Source organism: Hypanus sabinus, chromosome 5 (genome assembly GCF_030144855.1).
Source record: "Hypanus sabinus isolate sHypSab1 chromosome 5, sHypSab1.hap1, whole genome shotgun sequence".
Classification (NCBI taxonomy): domain Eukaryota; kingdom Metazoa; phylum Chordata; class Chondrichthyes; order Myliobatiformes; family Dasyatidae; genus Hypanus; species Hypanus sabinus.
In genome coordinates, this window is record NC_082710.1 from 132,010,548 (window position 1) to 132,035,251 (window position 24,704).

A 24,704-nucleotide genomic window follows, 5' to 3' on the forward strand; every position below is an offset into this window, starting at 1 on the left:
ATATCCCCTTGTGCAATTGGATCCTGGATTTCCTCACTTGTAGACCCAGCCTGTTTGGATTGGCAGTAACATCTCCTCCACAATCTCCATCAGCACAGAAGTGCTGCAGGGATGTGTGCTTAGTCCCCTGCTCTACTCACTCTACTCCTATGACTGTGTGGCTAAGAACAGCTCCAACACCATATACAAGTTTGCTGATGATACCTCTGCTGTGGGCTGAATCAAAGGTGGTGAGGAATCAGCATACAGGACGGAGTTTGAAAATTTGGCTGAGTGGTGTAATAACAACAACCTCCCACTCAATGTCAGTAAGATCATGGAACTGATTGTAGACTTCAGGAGAGGGAAACCAGGGGTCAATAAGCCAGTACTAATCAGAGGTGGCAAGAGTCATTAACTTTAAATTCCTGGGTGTCACTATCTCAGAGGACCTGTCCTGTAAATCCCCATATAAATATAATTGCAAAGAAAGCACAACAGCGCCACTACTTCCTCAGGAGCCTGTGGAGATTCAGCATGGCATCAAAAACCATGGAAAACTTCTATATGTGTGTGTTGGAAAGGGTGCCTTTACGCCCTGGTGTGGGAATACCAATGCCTTTGGGTGGAAAATCCTACAGAAGGTAGTGGATTCGGCCCAGTACTTCATGATTAAAACACTTCCAACCACTGAGCACATCGACATGAAATGTTGCTGTAGGAAAGCAGCATTCATCATCAAAGATGCTCACCATCCAGACTATGCTCTTTTTGCAATGCTGTCATCAGGGAGAACGTAGAGGTGCCTCAGGACTTGCACCACCAGGTTCAAGAACAGTTACTGCACCTCAACCATAAGGACCTTCTTGAACAAAAGGGGAAACTACACTCATTCCATTTCTGCTGTTCCCACAACCGATTGTCTTACTTTAAGGGCTCTATATCTTGTCATTTCATGCTTGTTGTTTATTGCCATTTATTTATATTTGCATTTGAACAGTTTGTTGTTCATTGATCTTGTTTAACAGTTACTGTTCGGAAGGATGGCAGTCCGTAAAATGGAATGAGCTGACAGAGGAAGTGTTGGAGGGAGGCACATTAACAACAATTAAAATACACCTGGACAGGAGTTTGGGCCAAACACAGGCAAATGGGTATCTTGATGGGCATATACTATCATTGGAAGGACTGTTTCCATGCTGTATAACTCAGTGACAGGGTGGCCGCAGTCTCATCGACCTGGAATATCGGCTTTGGTTCCCTCTCCACAGATGCTGCATGACCTGCTGAGAATTTGTGTACCTTCAAATTTCCAGCCGATTTGGTTTTCAGTCCGAGGCCCTTTACATGACTTTCTCTATCCTCAACAAGTGCTGCCTGACCTGTTGGGATCCTTTCTGCTCCACTGTTCATCCCTCCTGATTAGCTATCATCCACAATCGTTCTTTACCATCACCCCTCCCTAATCAAACACCCTCATTCACCCATTTTCCTCCAACCCCACCTGTTAGGACAAGACATAGGAGCAGAATTGGACCATTTGCCCCATCAAGTCTGTTGCGCCATTCAATTATGGCTGGTTTATTTTCCCTCAAACACATTTCCTGCCTTCTCTTGATTACCATTCAAGCCTTTACTAACCAAGAACCTATCAACCTCTATTTTAATGACGACCTCCACAGCTAATTGAAGCAATGAATTCCAGATTCATCATTCCCTGGCTAAAGAAATTCCTGACTTTGTAATCCAATATAGCAAAAATCCTCTCAATGGTCACTCTATCTAGGCTTTCAATGCAGCCATTCTCTTTGCTCTCCCCACCTCCTCCTGTTCTCCACAACTTAAAACATAGCTATTTCCTAAATTAATTCCTCTCTCGCCACCAATGCTGCTTGACCTGCTAAGTGTATTTGATAATTGTTTCTGTACTAGTAACCTTCTAAATAAACAGTTATCACCCCTGGCAGTACCACCCTCCCACAGCACTGCACATGCAATTTTTTAAATTTTGCTTTTTGATGTGCACTGACAATAAAACCAAAGGTGCAAAATCAGGGTAAATAAAGAACAACAACCACCACCAGTAAAACATCTGTTGGTACAAATTAGTATTTGCACAGATAGCCGATTTTATTTAAATATGCTTTAAGGTAACATAAACAAATTTCATCTTCATTGAACAGTTCATAAAATAAAGATCCTGTTATTAAACATAATAAAAGTTCCAAGTTTGGTGAAGTGTATTGGAAGCTCTGCTAGACTGAGGCAAGCCACAGGCAATGAGCTTGCACACACACATTCATTAGTTGAGATCTCCTATGTATTCTGGTGGACCTTTGGACTCAAAGGGGGACTTGATACTTCCCCAGATGATCTCCAGCCCCCTCTAGCAAAAGGGACAAAAACACACAACATACTTTATTCAACTATTGTGACTGAGTGTCCATGGTCTGTTGGGCCTAGGGCATTTGCAAACAGCAAGGAAAAAATATCAACTGTTCTGGTTTGCAATAGAGATCACCAGAGATAGCAGACCTTCACTGTGCAGTTAGGTCTCTATGTTTAGTTGGGAATCTCACTTGAATGTTTTATCCTCACCCCAGGCCTCCCCCTTTAAAATTATTTAGTAAAGCTCTACATAAAATGACTTCATACAACAAACAATGTTACTTGAAATATTTACATGTTAACACTGATCAGATGAATGATACTTGGTGCTGAATTAAATACTGTTTCAGCACTTGGTGTCATAAAACAACTGAGCAAACAGAAGTATGTGCGTAATTTAACAACAGCTGGCCATGTGTAGATCCCTACTGGGCTGGCATTGTGCCATCTATCTGCCATATGTAGGTTTCCCATAATTCCAGTTCTCATTAGGTTAGAAAGGTTGGTGAGGAGGCAAATTAAAGTTCTTCCTGTCATTAAATATCATTGACTAATTAATTTCCTTGGAGCTCTTGTAGCACACATGCAAAATATGGGATGATGATTATTCAAAAGATACCAGTGAGACTATTATATACTAAAATGTTCCTGACTTAATGAAAATATTTATTCTGTTTCTTGAACAGCAATTTGTGATATTCATTTGTGTAGAAATGAATCCAGTTTCATAACATTAGCGTCTGAATTTGTGGAGGAACTGTTATCTGTTATAATTTAAAAATTATAATTTTTAAAGTTCTACCTGAAGCTCAGCCAAAGGATAATAAAAGTGAAAGTTGAAAGTGTTCAACATACTACAAAAGAAAGAAAAACAAATGTGGTTTTGAATAGTCAAGTTACTGGAATAATTATTCAGATGCCTGGACTATTGATCAGAAGACAAGTTTGAATCCCGTCACAGCATTTGTCAAGTAATTAAATCAATTTAAAATGAAAGGAGACAGCAGTAATGATGCAATGAAATAATGGACAGCTGAAAATCCTGGTTTACTAATGTCTTTCAGGGGGTAAAAAACCTGCCATCCTTTGTCTAGCTCACTTGCGACTAAGATCCGCCAATTTAATTGATTCTAAATTGTCCTCTAAAATGGCCTAACAAAAAGCTCATAAGGATGGACATTAAGTGTATTTAAGATGTTAATCCAAAATAATCATGTCAGTGTCAGGTCAAAGGCAGACTGTGAAGTTTATAGCACCGTGTGTTTTGTCAATATTCTATCTATCCCCATCTCATCTTTCCCCAGTGCATTTTTTCCTTCCTCTTCCGAGCCCCATGGCTCAAACCACGCTGACTCCAGTCTCACTAACTCATTTATTATCAGTTGCTTAAGAAGAACTCAATAACCCTAGCTACCTTTTCCATGCATTTATAAGCCAACACTGGGGAACCTTATAATGATTTCATTGCATTATTTCTAAATGCCCATTATATTACAGCCAATTGATACTCTTCATCTCTGAAGTGCAGCCTACTGCTGTCTACGTGTCTGTTGACATTAAGTAAAATGAATAAAAATATTACTTAACCTTTGCATGCAGGGTTTTGTAAAAACAAGCCAAGAATTGCAGATGAGTAAATTTTTTTGCATTAATTTTACTCATAGGCATGTTAGGTGTTATTTTACTCATAGGCATTTTGGTTTAGAAGGCAAAGGAATTTCTTCATATGTTATTTTAATATAGGGTTCTTTGATTGGCAAATACCAATATTCATAATTAAAATAAAGGTAAAAACTCTTCTGTATAATGACCTTATCAATGATTTCCAAAAGACTTAAAACAAATTCTTTGGCTGAATGCGGTGGTTTAAATGGAAAATAAAAGGAAGTAATTTTTTCTGCTAATGTCTTGTTGCCCTGTGGCCCAAATATGGAGCTGTCATTGCCGAGATATGTAGGTTCACCACTGTACAGAAATACTCTGGTATAATTAGTCTGCTCTGGGCTCTTGAAGACAGCACCTAACTTTGATAATACCTGGTAAGTTCTCAGCACAAATGCCGTACAGTCATAAGCTTCAAACCATACTTTGGTGCCTGGATTGGGATCAGCTTGAACGGTCCACGTCTCATAGTATATACCAGTTCTGTTGTCTTCCTTTACCCATTTAGCCAGCTTATTAAAGATTTCACCTGGGTACAATTGAATAAGAGTTACATAATATATTAAAATAAATTTCTGAAAATAGGAAATTAATCCTCCTGAATCCTCTTAAAAACCTACATTATAAACACAGGAGATTTTGCTGGAAATCCAGAGTAACACACACACACACACACACACAATACTGGAGGAACTCAGCAAGTCAAGCAGCATCTATGGACAGGAATAAAAAGATGACATTGAGAAATAAAGAGGTGACATTTTGGGTTGAGTCCCTTCATCATGACTGGAAAGGAAGCTGGAAGGTGATAGGTGGAAAAGATAAAAGGGCTGAAGAAGAAAGAATCTGATTGGAGAGGAGTGTGGAACATTGGAGAAAGGGAGGGAAGAGGGGTACCAGAGGGAGATCATATGCAGGTGAAGAGGAAGAGAAGGGGTACAAGGGGAGCCAAAGTAGAGAAAGAAGAAGAGGTATAAATTACCATAAGTTAGAGGTCAATGTTCAGATATCTATTATATAGGTTTGGGAAAAATATTACGATTCCTAATACAGAGAAAAAAAAACAAGTGAATCCTGATACACGTCTCCTATAGATTGTAAAATCTTGGCCCAAATCAATTCAGCTGTCGCTGGTGGTCTGGAGCGTGGACATGCAGAATTACACACAGTCCCACGATAAACCCCCAAATGAGCTAACCTTTCATCACAATATCCCACATGGGATTCCACAACTAGGGAATACACCCTTGGGACATTACAGCCAGACCTGGCAAAGGATCAAAACAAAACGCCAGAAACACTCAGCAGGTCAGGCTGTATCTACGGAAAGATAAATGGAATCAATGTTTCAGGTCAAACTTGGCATGGGGGTCACTTGAAAGATTTATGTAGTTTGGAGGGAAAAAAATGTTCTTACTAGTTTTAATACTTAATTCACATCTCAGTATCTGTTTTTTTTTAAAATTATTTTTAACCGATATCCGGATAAGCTATCTCAAGTAGTCATTAGAGGCATCCTCCAGCTTTGTGATACCTGCCTCCTGAGGAAAAACTTTCAGGTAACACACAGAATCCAGAGCATATTACCACGGAGGCATCGCAACTCCTCACGGGTGGACCTCTGGGGAGTGGAGACAGCTTGCTGGGTCCTTCAGAGGCAGGTGTAGGTGGTTAAGGAGGTAGAACGGCAGGATGAATGAGAGGTGAAAAAGAAGAAAGGCCAAGCCGCTTCATGGAATTTTTAGAACTTCAGAATCTCATTGCAGTACCAAACAAGGCACAAAAAAAATCTACTCCTCCAAGATCATAATACATGAAGCCTTCTTTCACATCAGTTATTCTTAGATTCAGACACTAAAGAGTCAGTCACGGAAAAAGGCCTGACCCTAATACCATTATACTCTCCCCACAATCCCATCAATGTTCCTCCCCCCACCTGCACTCTAGGGGTATGTTATGCTGTCCAACCCACGTGCCTTTGGGACATGGGAGCTAACCAGGGGAATGTGGTTAGAAGGAGATTGTGCAAACTCCTCACAGGCAGGATTGGACTCCGGTCGCTGAAGTTAAGTAGCAGCAGCTTCATTAGCTAAACTACCGTGTCACTGCACAGTTACACAAAACAGGAAAATCCACTTGCTACACTGAAAGTCACTTAACTAAATTCATTCAGCATTAATCTCTTTTGTTGAGGAGTGGTTACTTCATGCTCCACACTTCACAATACATTTGTTTGTCATTACTTCCACAATTTCTAGAGAACAGCCTAGTGGTGGTGGGAGGAGGGGAAATCGCTCTGCTGATGGAGAGGGGAGACTGCCTTTTTAAAATCACCGGTGAGATCTTTTTGCTACGAAGAGGGAGCATATTGCCCAAGTTTTCTGCATTTTGGATGTGGACCTAGTCTGCGGACACTTTTTTTCCAGTCAAGGTTTTTTGTATTCTGTGTTTTTCGCCTGATCTTTCTCATTGTTTTTTTTGTGTGTGAGAGAGGGGGATTTGGGGTTGATGTGCCTGTTCCATTTTCGTTCATTTTTTTCTGCGGGGAGGTGGGACTTGGGGGGTTGATAATTGTGCTGCTATTCTTTTCTTTCTTGGTTTTGTGGCTATCTGGAGAAGACGGATTTCAGAGTTATATACTGTGATAATAAATAAACCTTTGAACAGAACCCAAGATACAGTGATTTGCATGACATCCATCCAGACCAGATCATTTCAGAATATTGGAGACTGAGGTAGTACAAGGGAAAGCAATATCATAATGTTGTATAAAGTGTCACAGTTATAAAGAAAGTGCAGTACAGGCCAAAAACAATGTACAGGCCATGATGAGATCGATTATGAGCCCAAGAGACTTCACGAAAATTAAGGGATAGGTAGAAAAGTGGATCTGTAGCACAAGATCAGACATAGCTGTACAAAATGTTGCAACAGGGTTTTAGGAGACTAATGGCTCTCCATCATTGCCAGCTCTTCTGTTCCAATGTTCTGAAGGTGTAAGGCAGGAACATATAACCGGGTGTTGGAGTGTCTATGCTGACTGTCTCATCTGGGCAGTGAAAGAGAAGCCATGACCACCTTTCATAGTTATCTCCAGACATCATTAATTTTTTTAAAATTTATTGAGATACAGACTGGAATAGACTCTTCTGGCCCTTCAAGCTGTGCCAACCAGCAACCCTCGGCTAATCACTGGACAACTTACAATGACCAATTAACTTACCAACCGGTATGTCATTAGACTGTGGCAGGAAATTGGACCGCCCAGCAGGAACCCACGTGGTCACAGGGAGAATATGCAAATTCCTTACAGGCACTGGTGGGAATTGAACCCAGGTTGCAGGTATTGTAATGCACTGTGCTAACCACTACGCTACCATGCTGCCCCAAAGAATCTTCCCGAACGGAAATCGAACCCAGGCCATGGTAGTTAAAATGCTGCATCCTAACTACTAGACCACAAGGGGAACTAATCCCACAGATGCGACCAATGGCGATTGGGAGCGGTGGCAATTTACAAGGGGTTGGTTACAAACTATTTAAGCCTTAAATCACGGTTTTGAGGCTAGTCTGTAACAGGGCATTTTAAATGGTTTCAGTTTCTTCATTCTGACTTTTGTACCTGAGCGAAACCTATTTATTTGTTGGCAGGAGGGAATAACATTTTTCTTCAGCTGTTTATGCAAGCTTTAATAAATATCCAAACAGGACATAAACAAAATGAGAATTTGCTGCTCTGAAGGAATAACTACCAAAACAATTAAATGGAGAGTCTAAAGTGTGCTGAAATAATCATAAAGTAAAGGCTACTTTGTAGGAGAGAGATGAAGAGAGCTCACAAGGTAGTTGAAGTTTTAATGACACCGCATAAATTAAGGCCCATTTGGCTGGCTTCAAAGATAACAAACTGTTCATGAGCAATGGCTGGAGATTCACTGAAATAAGACCGAAAGAGAAAGGTTTTAAGTTATTGGTTTATGATTGAGTGAACAGAACAAGGTTATTTTCTACAGAGTGCACAGTCTGGTGAGGAATTCATCATTTTCAAATGAAGTACCAATGGGAGCCATTATACGAGGGCTCCCACATACATCACAACTCCTCTCACAGGAAAGGCAGAATGTTTGGTGTTGAGTACAGTGGAAACAGAAAGAGTAATCAACACCCTTTTGATGATATAAAACTAAAGGAGGAGGCGAGCAGCAGGAGAGTTTTGTTTATTCTACTACATAGACAATTGGCAGAGTGACTGTGCATGCTATCTTTAATTTGAAAATTAAAACAGAGGGTTATATTCTTACAAGAGCACAAAAAACAAACAGGAGTAGGTCACCTGTGCCAACAAGCATGTCCCTCCTTTCAATAAGTTGTGCCTGGCCTTCTGTTTCACATCCCACTGCCTTCAATCCCCTAATCTTCCAATTATGTATCCAGCTCCACTTTAAACACTATGGTCTTGTTTCCACATCTCTCCAGGAAGAACTTCAGAACTTCCCCTCTCGAGGAAGAATTTTCTACCTTCTCAGGTATCAAATAATCTTGAAACTATACCCCTTGTTGAAGGTTCTACTAATCTCGCCATCGATCCTGTCACGTGGCCTTAGGTTCTTAACTGAAATCCATTCAATTCCACAGTGTTTACACTGTATCAGCACTTCTTCAATTAGCTAAGTTGCATCAATCACAATAAATAACTTGGCTAAGGGTCGGGAGTTTGCAGTGGATTTCCACAGCCAGTATCCAGACTGAGCTGTACATACGCCTACCTCGTGGTCACACTTTCAGCTAATCCAACCACAGAGTACAGAGTAACTAACCTGACTTTACCCGTCCTTAGCAGTACGGACCAGGGCAGTAAGAAATGCAATGACTGACTGTATGTTGCAGCCACAACTGGCTTTCATATCATGTCTACATTACAACAACATTTAAGGTCTGCACTAGTTAATGCTCGGCCGCTTAAAACTGGACATCCACTTTCATCAGAGTAACTATTTTGCACAACCTAGCCCACTGCAAGCAGATTTACAAATACTGTAAATATCCAACTTAACAATATGACGAACTCAACTGTAAATCTTCACTGAAAATTCAGATGGCACGAGCCCCAGTGAAATATCAAAATCATTTTGTTGTGAATGGCTTTTATAATCACTGTATATACACAAGGTTGGTTTTAATCCTGACTGAGAAGTTGCAGAACCTGGGCCTCTGTACCTCCCTCTGCAATTGGATCCTCAACATACTAACCGGAAGACCACAATCTGTGCGGATTGGTGATAACATATCCTCGCTGACGATCAACACTGGCGCAACTCAGGAGCCCACTGCTCTACTCTCTCTATACATGACTGTGTGGCTGGGCATAGTTCAAATACCGTTTACAAATTTGCTGACGATACAACCATTGTTGGTAGGATCTCAGGTAGTGATGAGAGGGCGTACAGGAGTGAGATATGCCAACTAGCGGAGTGGTGTTGCAGCAACAACCTTGCACTCAGTGTCAGTAGGATGAAAGAGCCGATTGTGGATTTCAGGAAGGGTGAGATGAAGGAATACATACCAATACTCACAGAGGGATCAGAATTGGAGAGAGTGTGCAGCTTCAAGTTCCTGGATATCAAGGTCTCTGAGGATCTAACCTGGTCCCAACATATCGATGTAGTTATAAAGTAGGCAAGACAGCGGCTAAACTTCATTAGGAATTTGAAGAGATTTGGCATGTCAACAAAGACACTCAAAAACTTCTATAGTTGTACCATGGAGAACATTCTGACAGGCTGCATCACTGTCTGGTATGGAGGGGCTTCTACACAGGACCAAAAGAAGCTGCAGGAGGTTATAAATCTAGTCAGCTCCATCTTGGCTACTAGCCTACAAAGTACCCAGGACATCTTCAGGGAATGGTGTCTCAGAAAGGCAGCATCTATTATTAAGGACGTCCAGTACCCAGGGCATGCCCTTTTCTCACTGTTACCGTCAGGTAGGAGGTACAGAAGCCTGAAGGCACACACTCAGCGATTCAGGAACAGCTTCTTCCCCTCTGCCATACGATTCCCAAATGGTCATTGAATCTTTGGACACTACCTCATTTTTTTCTCAAATATACAGTAATTCTGTTTTTGCACATTTTTTAAAAAATCTATTCAATATATGCAATGATTTACTTGTTTATTTATTATTATTTTATGTTTTTTTTTCTCTGCTAGATTATGTATTGCATTGAACTGCTGCTGCTAAGTTAACAAATTTCATGTCACATACCAGTGATAAAAAAACCTATTTATGATTCTGAATAATTATAGGCTAATTTGTGACAAAACTGGATTTCATCACTATACTTGTGTACCATCAAAAGATTTGCATGATGCAAATAAGTAAGGAAGGAATGATTCTGGATCTCCATGTAAGCAAATTAGCTTAACTGCTCTCCAAAACACCATTGCTATCATTATCAGATATCTATATGAAGTTTAGCATAAATATCAATAAAATGACATTTCATCAGAACTTTCTCCAGCCACAGGTGCTGCACGGCCACTTTCAGCTTTAATTAGGGAGGGATGTCTAGCTTCCATAGTGCTTTGCTTTTTACACCAAATTACATGCTTTGTGACACTGATTATGTCAAAGTCCCTGTTTGGAACACACTTTGGTTTCAGGCGGCAACTTTGCCCCAACATGCTTAAGTGAAGACATTGATTCCAAGATAATTCAGTGTTCCTGTGCAACCCTTCAGTGACCCATGTCTGACTCTGAGCTCAGCTACACCCACCCATTTGTGTGTGCTCTCCCGGTGACTCTCGAGTGCTCTGGTTTCCTTTCATATCTCAAAGCAGTGCTGGTAAGTTCAAAGTAAATTTAATGCTATCATGGGATTCTTTTCTTTGTAGGTAGTCCCAGTAGAACAAAGAAATACAAGAGAATCAATGAAAAACTAAACAGACAGACAAATAATGTGCAAAAAGACAAATTGATAAAAACGAGTAATACTGTAAAAATGAAATGAGTCCTTGAAAGTGAGCAATTGCGGAACCAGTTCAGAGCTAAGGTGGCACTTTATCCCTGCTAGTTTAGGAGCCTGATGGCTCAAGGGCAGTAACTATTCGCCAACCTGGTAGAACGGGACTGAAGGCTCCTGTCTTCCCCCACCCCCAGGGGCAGCAGCAAGAAGACAGCATGGCCTGGAAGGAGAGGGTCTTTGATGATGGTAGGTTAATTAGACCCCTCCTGTAGGAGTGTGACAGAGGAAGTGGTGGGTATGCGAGGAATTATTCATTTATGCCTGCTGTGTTTGCCCTTGTCCTGAGTGCTGTTACTACAAGAAGTGCATTCTCGTGGAACTTATATCCTGTGTATGAATGCCAACGACAGGGAAATAAGTGGGGGAATGGGGCTGAAGAGTTTGCTCTGACATATGCACAGACCCAATGGGCTGAACGTTCTCCTACGTTCCAAGAAAATGTGAGAAACAACAGTTAGGCTTTGCAGTCTTTCCCAGAGCTCTAAATAATCAAGAAGCACAAAACATTCTGATTAATCGACAACAGATTCCAATATTTCTTCCTTTCCCATTTATAGTGGTGGAAGTACCTCATTGGACAACCAATTGATCCTTGTATATTTACCTGTTACTTCAGAAACTTTCACCAAAGACCCATTTTCCTTCCAGTGTAGATCATCAATTCCCTCAAAGAAGCAGGCAGCACCTTGATTGCACCAGAAAGGAGCAGCTCTGCCAGGTCGAAGATGTGGGAAAGTGCAATTTCCAAGCTGAAAGAGCTCATACCACTCCATTGTGTAGTTTTTACCCGTCAACGTGCTCCTGAAGCCAACGGCATCATGCATAATATGCTGTGAAGAGGGAATGGAAGCAGTTTTAACTCATTAGCAGTGTGATTGCAAGAAAGAAGAACTAGAACAGCAGGAAAGTCTTACCACAAAAGCACAGGGAACCAATAGGATCACATCTTAATAAAACTGATTGATTACTTAAAGGAGAGTAGAGGCAAAACAAATCCAAAATCAAAACAAAACAATCGCCGCTTGCCTGCGACTGTACGGACTGTTATACCGATGTGATGTGCCCACAGCTCTAATGATAGCTGCGAGAGTCAAACCCTTTATTAGCAAATATACAATTAAGCATTATTGAGCATTATCTAAGCAGTCACCAAAAGATATGACCGCCTTTAATCCTAAACTACAAACTGTGACAAAATAAGCAAGAATACCCAACTTGCTCCCTTTGCTTTTACCACGCCCCCCCCCCCCCACTTATGTGACTAGTTACCATGATAAACAGTAAACTTGCAACACAGACTACAAGGCAGATAGAGAACAAATATGTGGCTCCAACACTAATAATTGTGAACACTCACAAAATGTCCCAGAAGGTCCCCGTATTTGAACTCCCAGACAGGAGTCTGAAGCCGGTAAACTTCAATGATATCCTGGTCTTTCATTGGAGGAATCTCACCATCAGGTGACCCTGTAGGACAGAAGGGATATTTGGCCTGGCAGAATGGATCAGGTGTGGGCCGATGATCAAAGCGTCTGAAAAGAATGTAATGCCATCGGACACAATGTCACAAATCAAACAGAAGGGAAACCACTTCACAACTTTATACAACACTTCAAATTCAAGACCCACCTTCTGGGTTGGCACAACAGCTTAGTGGGTACCGTAACTCTTCACAATGAATCAGAATCAGACTGCATCAGCCAAGCGTGAACCCCTATCAAAAACCCCTCCCATCCCAATCTTTGTCTCTTCACTCCCCTCCCAGATTATTTGAGGTGCCCAGTAATTCACTGGAGTTGACTCAGGCTCATTTAGAAGCCTAATATAAATGTGAAGTTACTTTCATGTAAATGCCATTGTTTTCTGATGTTCATGTCAATACCAGAGGACACCTGAAGATGACAATTCAGAATCAGAATCAGGTTTAAGATCACTGGTTGTGAAATATGTTGTTATGTGGCAGCAGTTCATTGAAATACATAACTGTAAATTTAAAATATATATTTAAAAAGCTAAATAAGTAGTGCAAAAAGAGAATAAGATGTAGTGAGGTCGTGTTCATGGGTTCAATGTTCATTCGGAAGTCTGATGGCAGAGAGGAAGAAGCTGTTCCTGAATCATTGAGTGCGTGCTTTCAGGTTCCAGTACCTCCTCCCTGATGGTGGCAATGAGGGCACACATTGGTTGATTGGATAATATTTATACAATACAGACACTTAACAGACATTTAGTTAGGCACATTGATGTAGGAAAAATGAGGGGTTAGGAGCTGTTTAGGAGGGACAGGTTTATCGGCAAGCAGGTTTGTATCGTCCAGCTTAAAGTCATGGCCCAAAGCTCCTGTAACGTGCTGCTGCAGCCAGCGGGATACAGGGTTTTCAGGACGATGAAGTACAAAAGTTCCATCTTTTGGTGTACCTGTTAACTGCATATAAAATGTAAATATATAACATCATTATGATGCATTTGACCACAGGTGAACAGTCTAACAACCTGGGAAAAAAAACAACTTTAAGAGGTACCCACGTATCCATTCTGCAAATTGCTACAATAAGAAGTCATGTTTGTACACATATTACAATCTATAATAGTTTTCAATGCTGCTTGTACATTTCCACCAGTGAACTACAAACCCTACGCCTGTCCATGGGGTGTGAATGTATACAATAGATATTTTAACCCTGCCCCGTCCCCGAAAGGAATTTCACACCGTAAAGCACATCGGGGCCCATACTAAAGGGAAGACAAAAACAATAGCCCTTGGTTTCTGTTCTCCGGCCAATTATTTTCTTTCAATCAACAATAATAAAAAAATGCTTTTTGCTCTCTGCTGGGAGATTTCCATTTGGCTAATATAAACTGCGTCTATATAAACTACGGCTTTAAAAATTTAAAAAAAAGTTAGCGATCTATTTTCAGCGCATTGGTACAAGTTTAAAGAAACACTTCCGCATGTACAGACAGAGCCAATGGCCGGACACGCTCGGTGGAGCCCGGCTCACCTGTAGGGGACTGGCCACGTCTGCTGCCCGACCGCCAGGGAGACCCGCCGCAGAGCCAACCACAAGCACACGAAGCCCCACAGCCCGCTGTCCATCCTTCAGCCACTCGCTCAGGAAGGTCCCGCTATCGAAGCCGGAATCACATGAATCGCTTCCCGAGCTGTAACCACTCCCACCTCCATGCCGATTGACAGCTCTGAGCCTGTCTCGGGCGGCGAATCCAGAACTAGATTTTAGGGAAATCCAGGGAGGAGTGTGCAGTTTAATATTCCGCTAGAGTACAAATTTAACCAAGATATTTAATTGCATTATTGTACATTCGGTCAGATATTTCTTCCCTCTTTAGGTCGCTATGCTGTCTCATGGGCGAGGGGTTTCTCTTATTCATTAACCGCTTAATACTGGACTATTTAATAGTGGTACAGTACAGAGGCCCTTCGGCCTACCTTGTCCTTGTCTGCCTAGTCCCATCTCCCTTCATACCTCGATCCCTCTCTTATCCGCACGTTCGTATCCAAACTTCCCAAATGTTGCAACTGAACTCACATCTACCACTTCCGCTGGCAACTTATTCCACACCCGCTGCCCTCTGAGTGAACAACTCCCCCCCCCCCCCCATCCCTCAGATTCCCCTTAAATACTTCACCAGTCACCCTAAACCTAGTTCTAACCTCACCCACCCTGTGAGGGGATAAAGCATGTGTGCATTCATCCTGTCTATACCCTTGGTGATTTTGTCTCCCCTCATTCCCCTGCACTCCCAGGGAATGAAGTCCCACCCTATTCAACCAATCCCTATTAGTGTGCAGAAAGAATAAAAGTGACCTAACACAACACCATAAAATTATATTTTAAAAATCAATAGAGTAAATGTAAAAACACAAAATGCTGGCAGAACTCAGCAGGCCAGACAGCATCTAAGGGAGGAGGTAGTGACGACGTTTCAGGCTGAAACCCTTCATCAGGAGTGAAGTAACATGGGATGGGCGAGGGAGGATAAGAAGTGGGGGGGTAGGATAAAATAGAGAGCTGGGGAGTGATAGGCTGGAGGGAAATGGGCTAGGGGGGTGGAGAATTATGGGAAATAAAAGAGAAAGAAAGGTAGGGCTGGGGGGAGATTATGGTGAGGGGGGAAAAAGAGAAAGAGAACCAGACTAAAATAACAGGTATGGGGGTAAGGGGGGGCAGGGGTATCAATGGAGGTCAGTGAGTTGGATGTTCATGCTGGCAGGAAGGAGGCTTCCTAGGCGGGAGATAAGGTATTGCTCCATCGACCTGCGTGTGGCCTCATCTTGATGGTACAGGAGGCCATGGACAGACATGTCAGAGTGGGAGTGGTCTGTGGAATTGAAGTGTGTGGCCACAGGGAGATCCCACCACTGCTGGAGGACTGAGCGCCGGTGTTCGGCGAAACGGTCTCCCAGTCTGCGGCGGGTCTCCCCAATGTATAAATGGCCACACTGGGAGCACCGGATACAGTATATCACCCCAGTTGACTCGCAGGTGAAGTGGTGCCTCACCTGAAAGGACTGTCTGGGGCCTGGGATGGTGGTGAGGGGAGAAGTGTGGGGGCAGGTGTAGCACTCCTTCCGTTTGCAGGGATGAGTGCCCAGAGGGGAGGTCAGTGGGGAGGGAGGGGGGGGGGAATGAACAGACAAGGGAGTTGAGTAGGGAGCGATCTCTGCAGAAAGCCGAGAGTGGGGGGGAGGGGAGGATGTGGCTGGTGGTGGGATCACGTAGGAGGTGGTGGGAGTACTTGGTTCTGACAGTTAAGTCATGAGATTATGGGCTGTCGAGGGCGAATATAATGGGCTCATACGTAGAGAATAATTGGGGAGAAGCTGATAATTTATGGTTTGGGGTGATTGGAGGATTTTGCTGCACTCAGAGACTGGCAGAGATCTCAATATCATTCAAAAGAGAGGCAGAAATAGGCTGGCAATGTAAAAATGCCCTGGGTGAGTTCTTGATGGTTGAATGCTGGAAGGTGGATTAGACTGGACAGGGGTTCAAATGATAGTTTTGGTCTGCATCTGACATACAGCAGAGAAACAGGCCCATCGGCCCATCAGCCCAGTGCTGACCATCGAGCACTGGGCGCAGACAATCTGTAATGAAATCCCTGCTTGTTGGAGAATCCCAAGCCACAGGCCATAGATATATGTAAGTTATTTTAACAATAACGTCCAACTTATTGTTGTGTTGCACTTATAGAGAAAGTGCACTGAGAAAGACAATAGAGTGCAGGGCCATAATGAAGTAGAGTCCATTGAAAGGTCCTTTCAATATTTTCATAACAATTATAATAATATTTTTATAGGAGCTGTCCTTGAGCCTGGGGACATGTGCTTTCAGGCTTTTGCATCTTGTGCCCAATGGGCAGGGGAGGTGGCGGAGGTGTCTATATCACTCTGCAGATGCTGCCTCACACTCTGAGGTGCTCTGGCAGCTCATTTTTGGTTGCAATAAATATACAGTGTTGATACTAGCAATGTCTTCTTCGGACAATTTTTTTTCTGAATGTCCTTTCACAGCTCTGTGTAAAACATCTTATCACATTTTGCTGTCTCAATATAAATTTTAGCAGCAGACCCAGCCGTACCTTCAACCAGATTCATTTTAAAATGCTGATTTATGTAGTATTTCCTTCTTTTATTCTCTCTTTCAATATTTGTATTAGTTTCTGCATATGGGAATACAGAGTACAAAAAGATATATATTATAAGTCAAAAAAAATAGTAACAACTACATTGTATTAAAAATACAGTTACAATCACAAAACCCTGTATTCATAAAAATCAAATTAAATCATAATATTGAAATGTAATAATTTTGTTATACAGAAAAAATCTAAACCCACTACCAAAGTCAGCTGTTAGGAAAAGCAAGAAAAAAGGAGGAAAGAAACCTTTACCATATAATAAAATATATTATTAGCCACCATCTGTGCTTTTACAACAAATCAAAGGTTTTGAAAATAACTCAAAAATGGTCCCCACAATGTATAAAAGTCCTGTCTAGATTCAAAAACTGAACATCGGACCTTCTCTAAATTTCAGCATGACAGAACATCCCGTAACCATTGAGCACGAGTAGGCGGAACAGCATCCTTCCATTTAAGCAACAGCGCCCCCTGGCTTTAAGAGAAGTAAAAGCCAAAATATGCAAATCAGGTATCTCCAAAATGGTGTCCAGCAATACAAATAATGCAGTCAAAGAGTTAGGCTTAAAACTCCTCCATTCTGACTGACTTGTTGCAAATTGCGTCTTGAATGCTTCTGCAGGGTTCAAGACTAGCACTGCACCAATACTAATTGTCTGAAGAAACATATTTTAACTTAATAACTCTGAAAAATATCCTGTTAATTTTTTGTGACAGGAACAAAAGTAAGTCATTATTAAATGAGATCATGATATAATGATATTTGTGATGGAATGATCATGGAGTGAATTTATGAAAAATTTAAAAAAAAATCTGCAGATGCTAAGAAACCTGAAATAAAAACAGACACACACTTAAAAAGGACTTCTGCCATCTTCAATGCGATACTACAACTAATCTCAGCTTCCCCACCCCCTTTCTTAAGGATTGCTCTTTACATGGTCTTATCCACTCTTCCCTCCATCCTGTCAGTTAGCCTTGAGAGTATTACACCTACCCCTACACATCCTCCATTTATAGCTTCAAACTGTCCTTCCAGGTGAAATGACACTTTACCTGTGAGCCTGTCAGGCTTGTCTATAGCATCTGGTGCTCCTGGTGTCGCCAGGTTCAGACATGGCCCAAGTGCAGCGTATCAATAGTTCACATTCTTTAATGCAAACAGTGTTAAAGGGAAAAGAAAACAATAAACACTAGGCCAAACAGGGCAGTTAACCAAAACTCTCAAATGGAAAACAAAGCCTACACTGCGGCTGAACAACTAAGGATAAAGGGAATATTGCTCGTCTTCAGAGTCAGTTGACTGGACAGTGCATTTTCTCAGGCAAGGTGGAATTCAGGCAGCATGGCGTTGCTGCGTCCTGGGTTCAAGTCTCGACCAACAGTATGATGGAATGAATGGAGCTAAATACTATCAGAACGAAATAATAATTAGCTAACACGTGCAAATTTACGAGCGCAATTGCGGAATATGATACGCTGACAAATCCGTGGTTGTGACAGGGTCCCCACTCTCTGGGTGCAGCCCCTGAGGTGCCACAGACGTGTGTCTGCTGGAAGTCCCGAATGAGGGACTTGTCCAAGATGTCCTTCAGTGATGCTGGTAATGTAGAGACAGAAACAAGAGCTTAGACAGAGGTATCTTGACCAAGTGACACCGTGAGACAAATCATGCTCAAACTGAGGAACCTCCGTTTGGAGCTAAGCTGGCAACTGTGTAAAGGGGATTTCTTCTTTTTCTTTGTTACTGTGTATGTAATCAAAATGGCTTCTTTGTTTTCTTAAAAGTAGGAATGCTTCTTTGTTGCGAGAGAGTGCTGGAAGCTTGTTTGGGTTAAAATTTACTGATAATGAGAATTGTACTCCTTTGTAAACCAATTGGGATTAATGTTGTTCTTTCTTCTGAGTCTGTAAGCTATTGTTGGCGGGCTTTGGGGCAGATCGGCGCGAGGGGGTGAGAGAGAGAGGACGCGATGCTGTAAATTGGGCGAGGAACGGACCCCAAGAGGGGGGTCCAAGGCCAGGAGGTATCCTGCGGAGAGGAGACGACGATAGATGTGCTTGGTTGACCACTTCGGGTGGTCCTGAGCTGCGAGTCGAGGAGTTCGGAGGGTCCTGAGCTGCGAGTCGAGGAGTTCGGAGGGGATCGAATGGTGGCCAGAAGACTTCAGTAATTGAGCTCCAACGGTTGTGCACGAAGTGGTTTGGACTTTGATAAGTTTGGCACCTTTTCTTTAATTTTCTCTTCATATATACTGTATCGTTATTAATCACTTATTTATAGTAACCTTTATAAATTGTACTCATTTAATCGCATATGGTGTACTGTCTGTTTTTGGGCGAGGCGGGGACATCACACAGCATCCACACCAGCTGATTACCCAGTTTGGCGGGGCCGAAGGCTGCTCCCCCTAGACGGAAACGAGCTGAGCGAGCCTGAGGTGACCCAGGGGGTTACATCTGCTTCAAGAATAAAACTAACACAGAATCTGAATTTATCAAAGTAAACTTAAACAGAAAGCACCAAGAAACCACATTGTAAAGAGCAAGTCACTCAAGAAAAACACAAGAAACTCTAAAACCGTTAATAACTGTTAAGCAACAATTAACCAATTCAGGTGCTCCAAAACCTCAGAGCCCAAAGCTCTGATGCCCTGCACAGGCCTGAAGTCATCACAGAACCACCCACCCCCCACCACCCCCCATTCCCCCCGCTGGCACCTGAAGGCCCAGAAAGACCTGAAAACTCTGGAGACCTGGGGAACTTGAAAGAGAGGCCTGGGAACCCCAACAGACAGAGATCGAGAAACCTTGGGCAAGGCCGAGAGGGAGGCTTGGGAGGCCGAGATGGGGAAGACATTGAAAAACCATAAACTCATTAAGCCTTGGAAACGATTGGAAAAAGAAAACCCTGGGAACATAGAGGAAAGTCCTTGGGAAACCTTGAAACCTAGAGAAGGAACCTTTTCAAATCTTGTTCGCAGTGTTTTATCTTTCACAATTTTTTTCCAGAGACAATTAGGATATACTCTTGATTTTACAGATCAAGTCAGCATAGGCAGGTTTCTTTCATCGCTAAGCTAGCTGGTTCTCTGTAGCTCTGTTTAATTTACAACATGAAAGTTCAATTTCCCCATTACTTTCATCAAGGGGTTAAAAGTACTTTTGATAGGGTTACTTTACTTGTGTATTTGCACATTCCAGCCAGGCATCAGCTTTTGGAGCAGGGCTCTTCCAGAATTTACTTGAATGATAATTTATTGAACCAATTGATAAGCTTGCTTGAAGCGCTCATTTGTTATGCAGACCTGAATCATGGGACCACAGACCTGGGAACCTGAATACTTGTGATTTGAAAAGCTTGGGATGGATACTGGAGAAACTCAATGTAGACTAGAAAAGCTCGGAATGTAGACTCGGGACTCTTGGAATGCAGAGTCAGGATATCCACTGAGAATAAAGAATAAACAATCCACCGATGTCAAAACGTCACTGTTTGAACTTTGCTGGGTCCATTATTCGGCAAGATCCTTCTGTCACGCCGGAGACAGAAACAAGAGTTCATACACAGGAAATCGAACGGAACATGTTGCATCGACGAATCTCTGTGACCAATGAATCTCATGGCCGTGGCCAGCTGCTCGCTCTCTGCCGGGTCCAGAGACTTGCTGTCACCAGGTTCAGACATGGCCCAAGTGTGGAGTGAGAGACACTGAAGCGGTTTGACTTTAATGCAAATACTGTTAAAGGGAAAAGAAAAAAAATAAGCACTAGGCCAAATAGGGCTGTTAACCAAAACTCTCAAATGGATATCGAAGCCTACACTGTGGCTGAACAACTAAGAATAAAACAAGTACCACTAGTCTTCAGAGTCTGACTCGACAGTCCAATTTCTCAGGCAAGGTGGAATTCAGGCAGCAAGGCGTTGCTGTGTCCTGGGTTCAAGTCTCGACCATCATGATGACGAAATGAATGGAGTTAAATACTATCAGAATGAAATAATAATTAGCTGACACATGCATATTCACGAGAGCAATTGCTGAATATGATGTGCTGCCGAATCTGTGGTGGTGACACCCAGGATGGCTTTCTCTATATTGGTGAGAGAGGCGTAGATTTGGGGACTGCTGCGTTGACTACCTTTGCTCTATCGGCCACAAAATGTAGAATTTCCCAGTGTCTACCTGCAGTATATTTAATATTACAGTAATAATTGAGTAACATTAATATATTGGTTTGACTGAGCTTTCTTTGTTGTTTACATAATTCATTATAGGTTGCCTGTAAGAAGTACGTAAATGGCATATGTTATTATGTCATATGTGCAAGCCTCACTAGAAAGAAAAATGAAGTATACAAGAATCCCAGCTCCTGTGCTTTTCTTTCGATTAGTTTCTGGAGTTAAAAAACATAACTCCAGTCATTTTAATTCCACTAACCATTTCCATTCCAACATGTTGGTCGATGTCCTCCTCTGCTGCCGTGGCGATGCCAGACTCGGGCTGGAGGATGAAAAGCTCACAATCCTCCTGGGGATTCTCCAGCCTCAGGGCACAAACATTGATTTAGCAAAAGGGACCCTGCAGGTCACTGTACAGTAGTGAAAAAGAGCACTGGCCAGAGACCAGTCAGCATTTGGGATTGATTAGCAAGAGCAAATTAAAAGAAAACAGGGGTGAGCACAGCAGCCATCATCACAGTGGCCGTCATTTGTGGACAGAGTCAGAGTGGCGATCTTGGCTTTTCTAGGCATCAGCGAAGAGAGAGGCTTCAGTCAGAGTAAAAAAAAAAGTAAAAAAAATGCTCTAGGTTTTTTCCTTCACTTCATTATGCCTGCCCAGCAAGGACTGTAAGATATCAACCAGAAAAGGCTCCCCTTATTTCCACTCTTTGCCTCCTGCCAATCAGCCACTGCTTTATCCATGCTTGAATCTTTCTTGTAATACCCTGGGCTTGTAGCTTGTTAAGCAGCCTCATGTGTGGCACCTTGTCAAAGGCCTTCTGAAAATCCAAGTACACAACATCAACCAATTCTCCTTTTGTCTATCCTGCTTGTTATTTCTTCAAAGAATTCCAACATATCTGTCAAGCAAGATTTTCCCTTGAAGAAACCATGCTGTATGGCTATTTGATCATGTGCCTCCAAGTACCCTGAGACCTCATCCTTAATAGTCGTCTCCAATGACTTCCCAACCTCTGAGGTCAGGCTAACTGGCCTGTAGTTTCCTTCCTTCTGCCTCTCTCCCTTCTTGAAGAGTGGAGTGACATTTGCAATTTTCCAGTCTTCCGGAAACATTCCAGTATCTAGTGGTTCTCAAAAGATCATTACTAATACCTCCACAATCTCTTCAGCCACCTCCTTCAGAACTCTGGCATGTACACCATCTTCTCCAGATGACTTATCTACCTTCAGACCTTTCAGTTTCCCAAGAACCTTCTCTCTAGTAATGGTAACGTCACACTCTTCATGCCCCCAGACCCCTGGAACTTCCACCATGCTCCTAGTGTTTTCCACAGCGAAGACTGATGCAAAATATTTACTCAGTTCATCTGCCATCAACAACAATGAACAATGCATTTACAAAGTGCTATATATAAAATCATAATAACATTATAGAGTATATAAAAATTACCCATTTTAGAAAGTAATTATGCAACTTCCAAATAGGTGAATGAAAAATAATAAGGCTTGTCGACTCTCCTTTGGGTGGGATTGTGTCATTAGAATAAGTATTCATGGCAGACATATCCCAAACCCCATCAAAGTGAGGAGAGAAACACGCACATCCCTACACAATGTTAGTGATCAGGACTAGGAAATAGAGGGAGCAAAGGCAGTCCTGGCTCTTCACTCTTCCAGTGTTGAGGACAAACCAGAGGAATAGGTAAAAAAGGTGATTACAAGGAAGCGTATAGCAGAACAAATGTAAGCCAGGAAGTGAACATCTATCACATAATTATAGATAATGTACAGAGATATGCAGTGATATTGTGTGGGCTTTGAACTTAGTAGATGCTGGAAATTTTCGGCAATACGCAACACCCTGATGAAGGGTCTTGACTTTAAGCATTGACAGTTTATTTTCCTCCATTGATACTGCCTGACGTGCCATGTTCCTCCATCATCTTGTGTGTGTCAGTCAGAATTTTAGCTCTGCTGCTTGAATTTATACCTGGACATAAAATGTGACAATATGTTCCAAACTGCTTTACTGAATAACACCCAGGAATAGGCAAAGGAGAGAGAATTGATAATAGTTACACTATATATTTACTGCTCCAGTCACATAACCTTTAAGTGCTTTCTCATTTTTCATTTCTATTTTACAATATAAAACACCTTGATGTCAACATAGAACCAGTTTCATTTCAAAGTGGCTCCACCTAGTGGTGAACTCATTGACCACCAACTTAGAACTTTGATTCTAACAAACGCTAAAGTACAAAAACAAACCAAATGGAAAAAAGTTTATTTGTTTTCCATGATATACATTTTCAACAATGAAAACTGACAGTGAAGAACACCAAAACAAACAAAAAAGCCGTTCAGATTTTCAATTATAATTTCAATTTTACAACAGCACCTTAAGAATGCAATGTAAAGATTCTGTTCAATATTTCCACTTTGGTTAAAAATCAAAAATGTGGAGCCAATGAATTGATCAATATCCATTTTAAATATGGTCACATATTCTCTATGTGCTTGTTCATCTACAATAATTCCCAACATTGTGACATTCATTTTTTAAATTCTGATGTTTTAAAATATTTTTATTTATTGAACTATAGCGTGGAGAAGGCTCTTCCAGCCCTTCAAGCTGTACTACCCAGCAGCCCTCAGTTTATCCCTAACTTGTCATGGAACAATTTACGGTGACCAGTTAACATACCAACCCGTATGTCTTTGGACTGGAGGAGGAAACAGGGAGAACCCAGAGGAAACCCACACAGTTACAGGGTGTACATACAAACTCCTTACACACAGCAGAGGGAAATGAACCTGCTCATTGGTACTGTAAAGCGTTTTCCTAACCACTATGCTACCATGCCACCTGTAAGCCCTTTTTAGCTCCTTGCTTAAAAGCTATGAATATCAATCATTCTGATTGGAAGTCCAGCCAGTGAGATGATATTACTGCTTCTGGATCTTCTGGAGGTGACTGAAATGGGAGCTGCACAGTAAAGACCCCTCGCCCCATTGAAAATCTGTGGCTAGGTCTCTTTAGAGCGCAGCAATGCACACTGCTCCTGCAAAACTGATCTCCAGTTTTGTTTGAGAACACACAAAGCTATGAATAGTCTTAGGTCTTCACAGCAACAAATAGGCTATATAAATGCTGTTTTCATTATGGCAATGCCAGGCACAGTTAATTAGTATCTGTGGACAAACTTGATGTATTTTGAATCAAACCCATCATTGAACTCATATTTTTAAATTATCCTCACTGAAGTAGAAGCAGGAAAATGGGAAGCTGTGGAGAAGAGTTATAATGTGTGACATCCATAAGATGTTTAAAAGAAAAGTCCAAAGGTCAATGGCAGAAGTGAAATTTGAGAACAATAAAGAATGCAGAAAAGAGGTGAACAATGGATTTGTGGGTAATTAACAATCAGAATCAGGTTTAATATCACCGGCATATGTCATGCATTTTTTGTCTTTGCAGCAGTACATTGAAATATATAATAATTGAAAGACACTGTGAATTACAATAAGTGTGTGTGTGTGTGTGTGTGTGTGTGTGTGTGTGTGTGTAAAATAGTTAACTTAAATAAGTAGTGCAAAAATAGAAATGAAAAAGTGGTGAGGTCGAGTTCATGGGTTCAGTGTCCATTTAGAAATAAGATTGCAGAGGGGAGCAATTATCTGAGGAGAATTTTGTGACTGTTCTTTTTAATATAGATTTGTTTCAGGCCTCATTGATAAATGTAACTCAGTTTGATCAGAGTAAAGACATCACACTCTAAACAAATGATTATCATTGACTAT

At 41.7% G+C, this 24,704-nt stretch overlaps 1 protein-coding gene across 1 annotated transcript; it reads right to left on the reverse strand.

Annotated features, from left to right (window-relative positions):
• Positions 1-2,069: 2,069 nt before the first annotated feature.
• Positions 2,070-14,236, reverse strand: cln5 (CLN5 intracellular trafficking protein). Its single transcript, XM_059970412.1, has 4 exons — positions 14,056-14,236; positions 12,411-12,585; positions 11,658-11,883; positions 2,070-4,558 (listed from the first exon to the last, which is right to left on the reverse strand). The coding sequence occupies exons 1-4, from the start codon at positions 14,148-14,150 to the stop codon at positions 4,053-4,055; spliced, it is 1,002 nt and encodes a 333-aa protein (XP_059826395.1). The 5' UTR covers positions 14,151-14,236; the 3' UTR covers positions 2,070-4,052.
• Between the last annotated feature and the right edge of the window lie 10,468 nt (positions 14,237-24,704).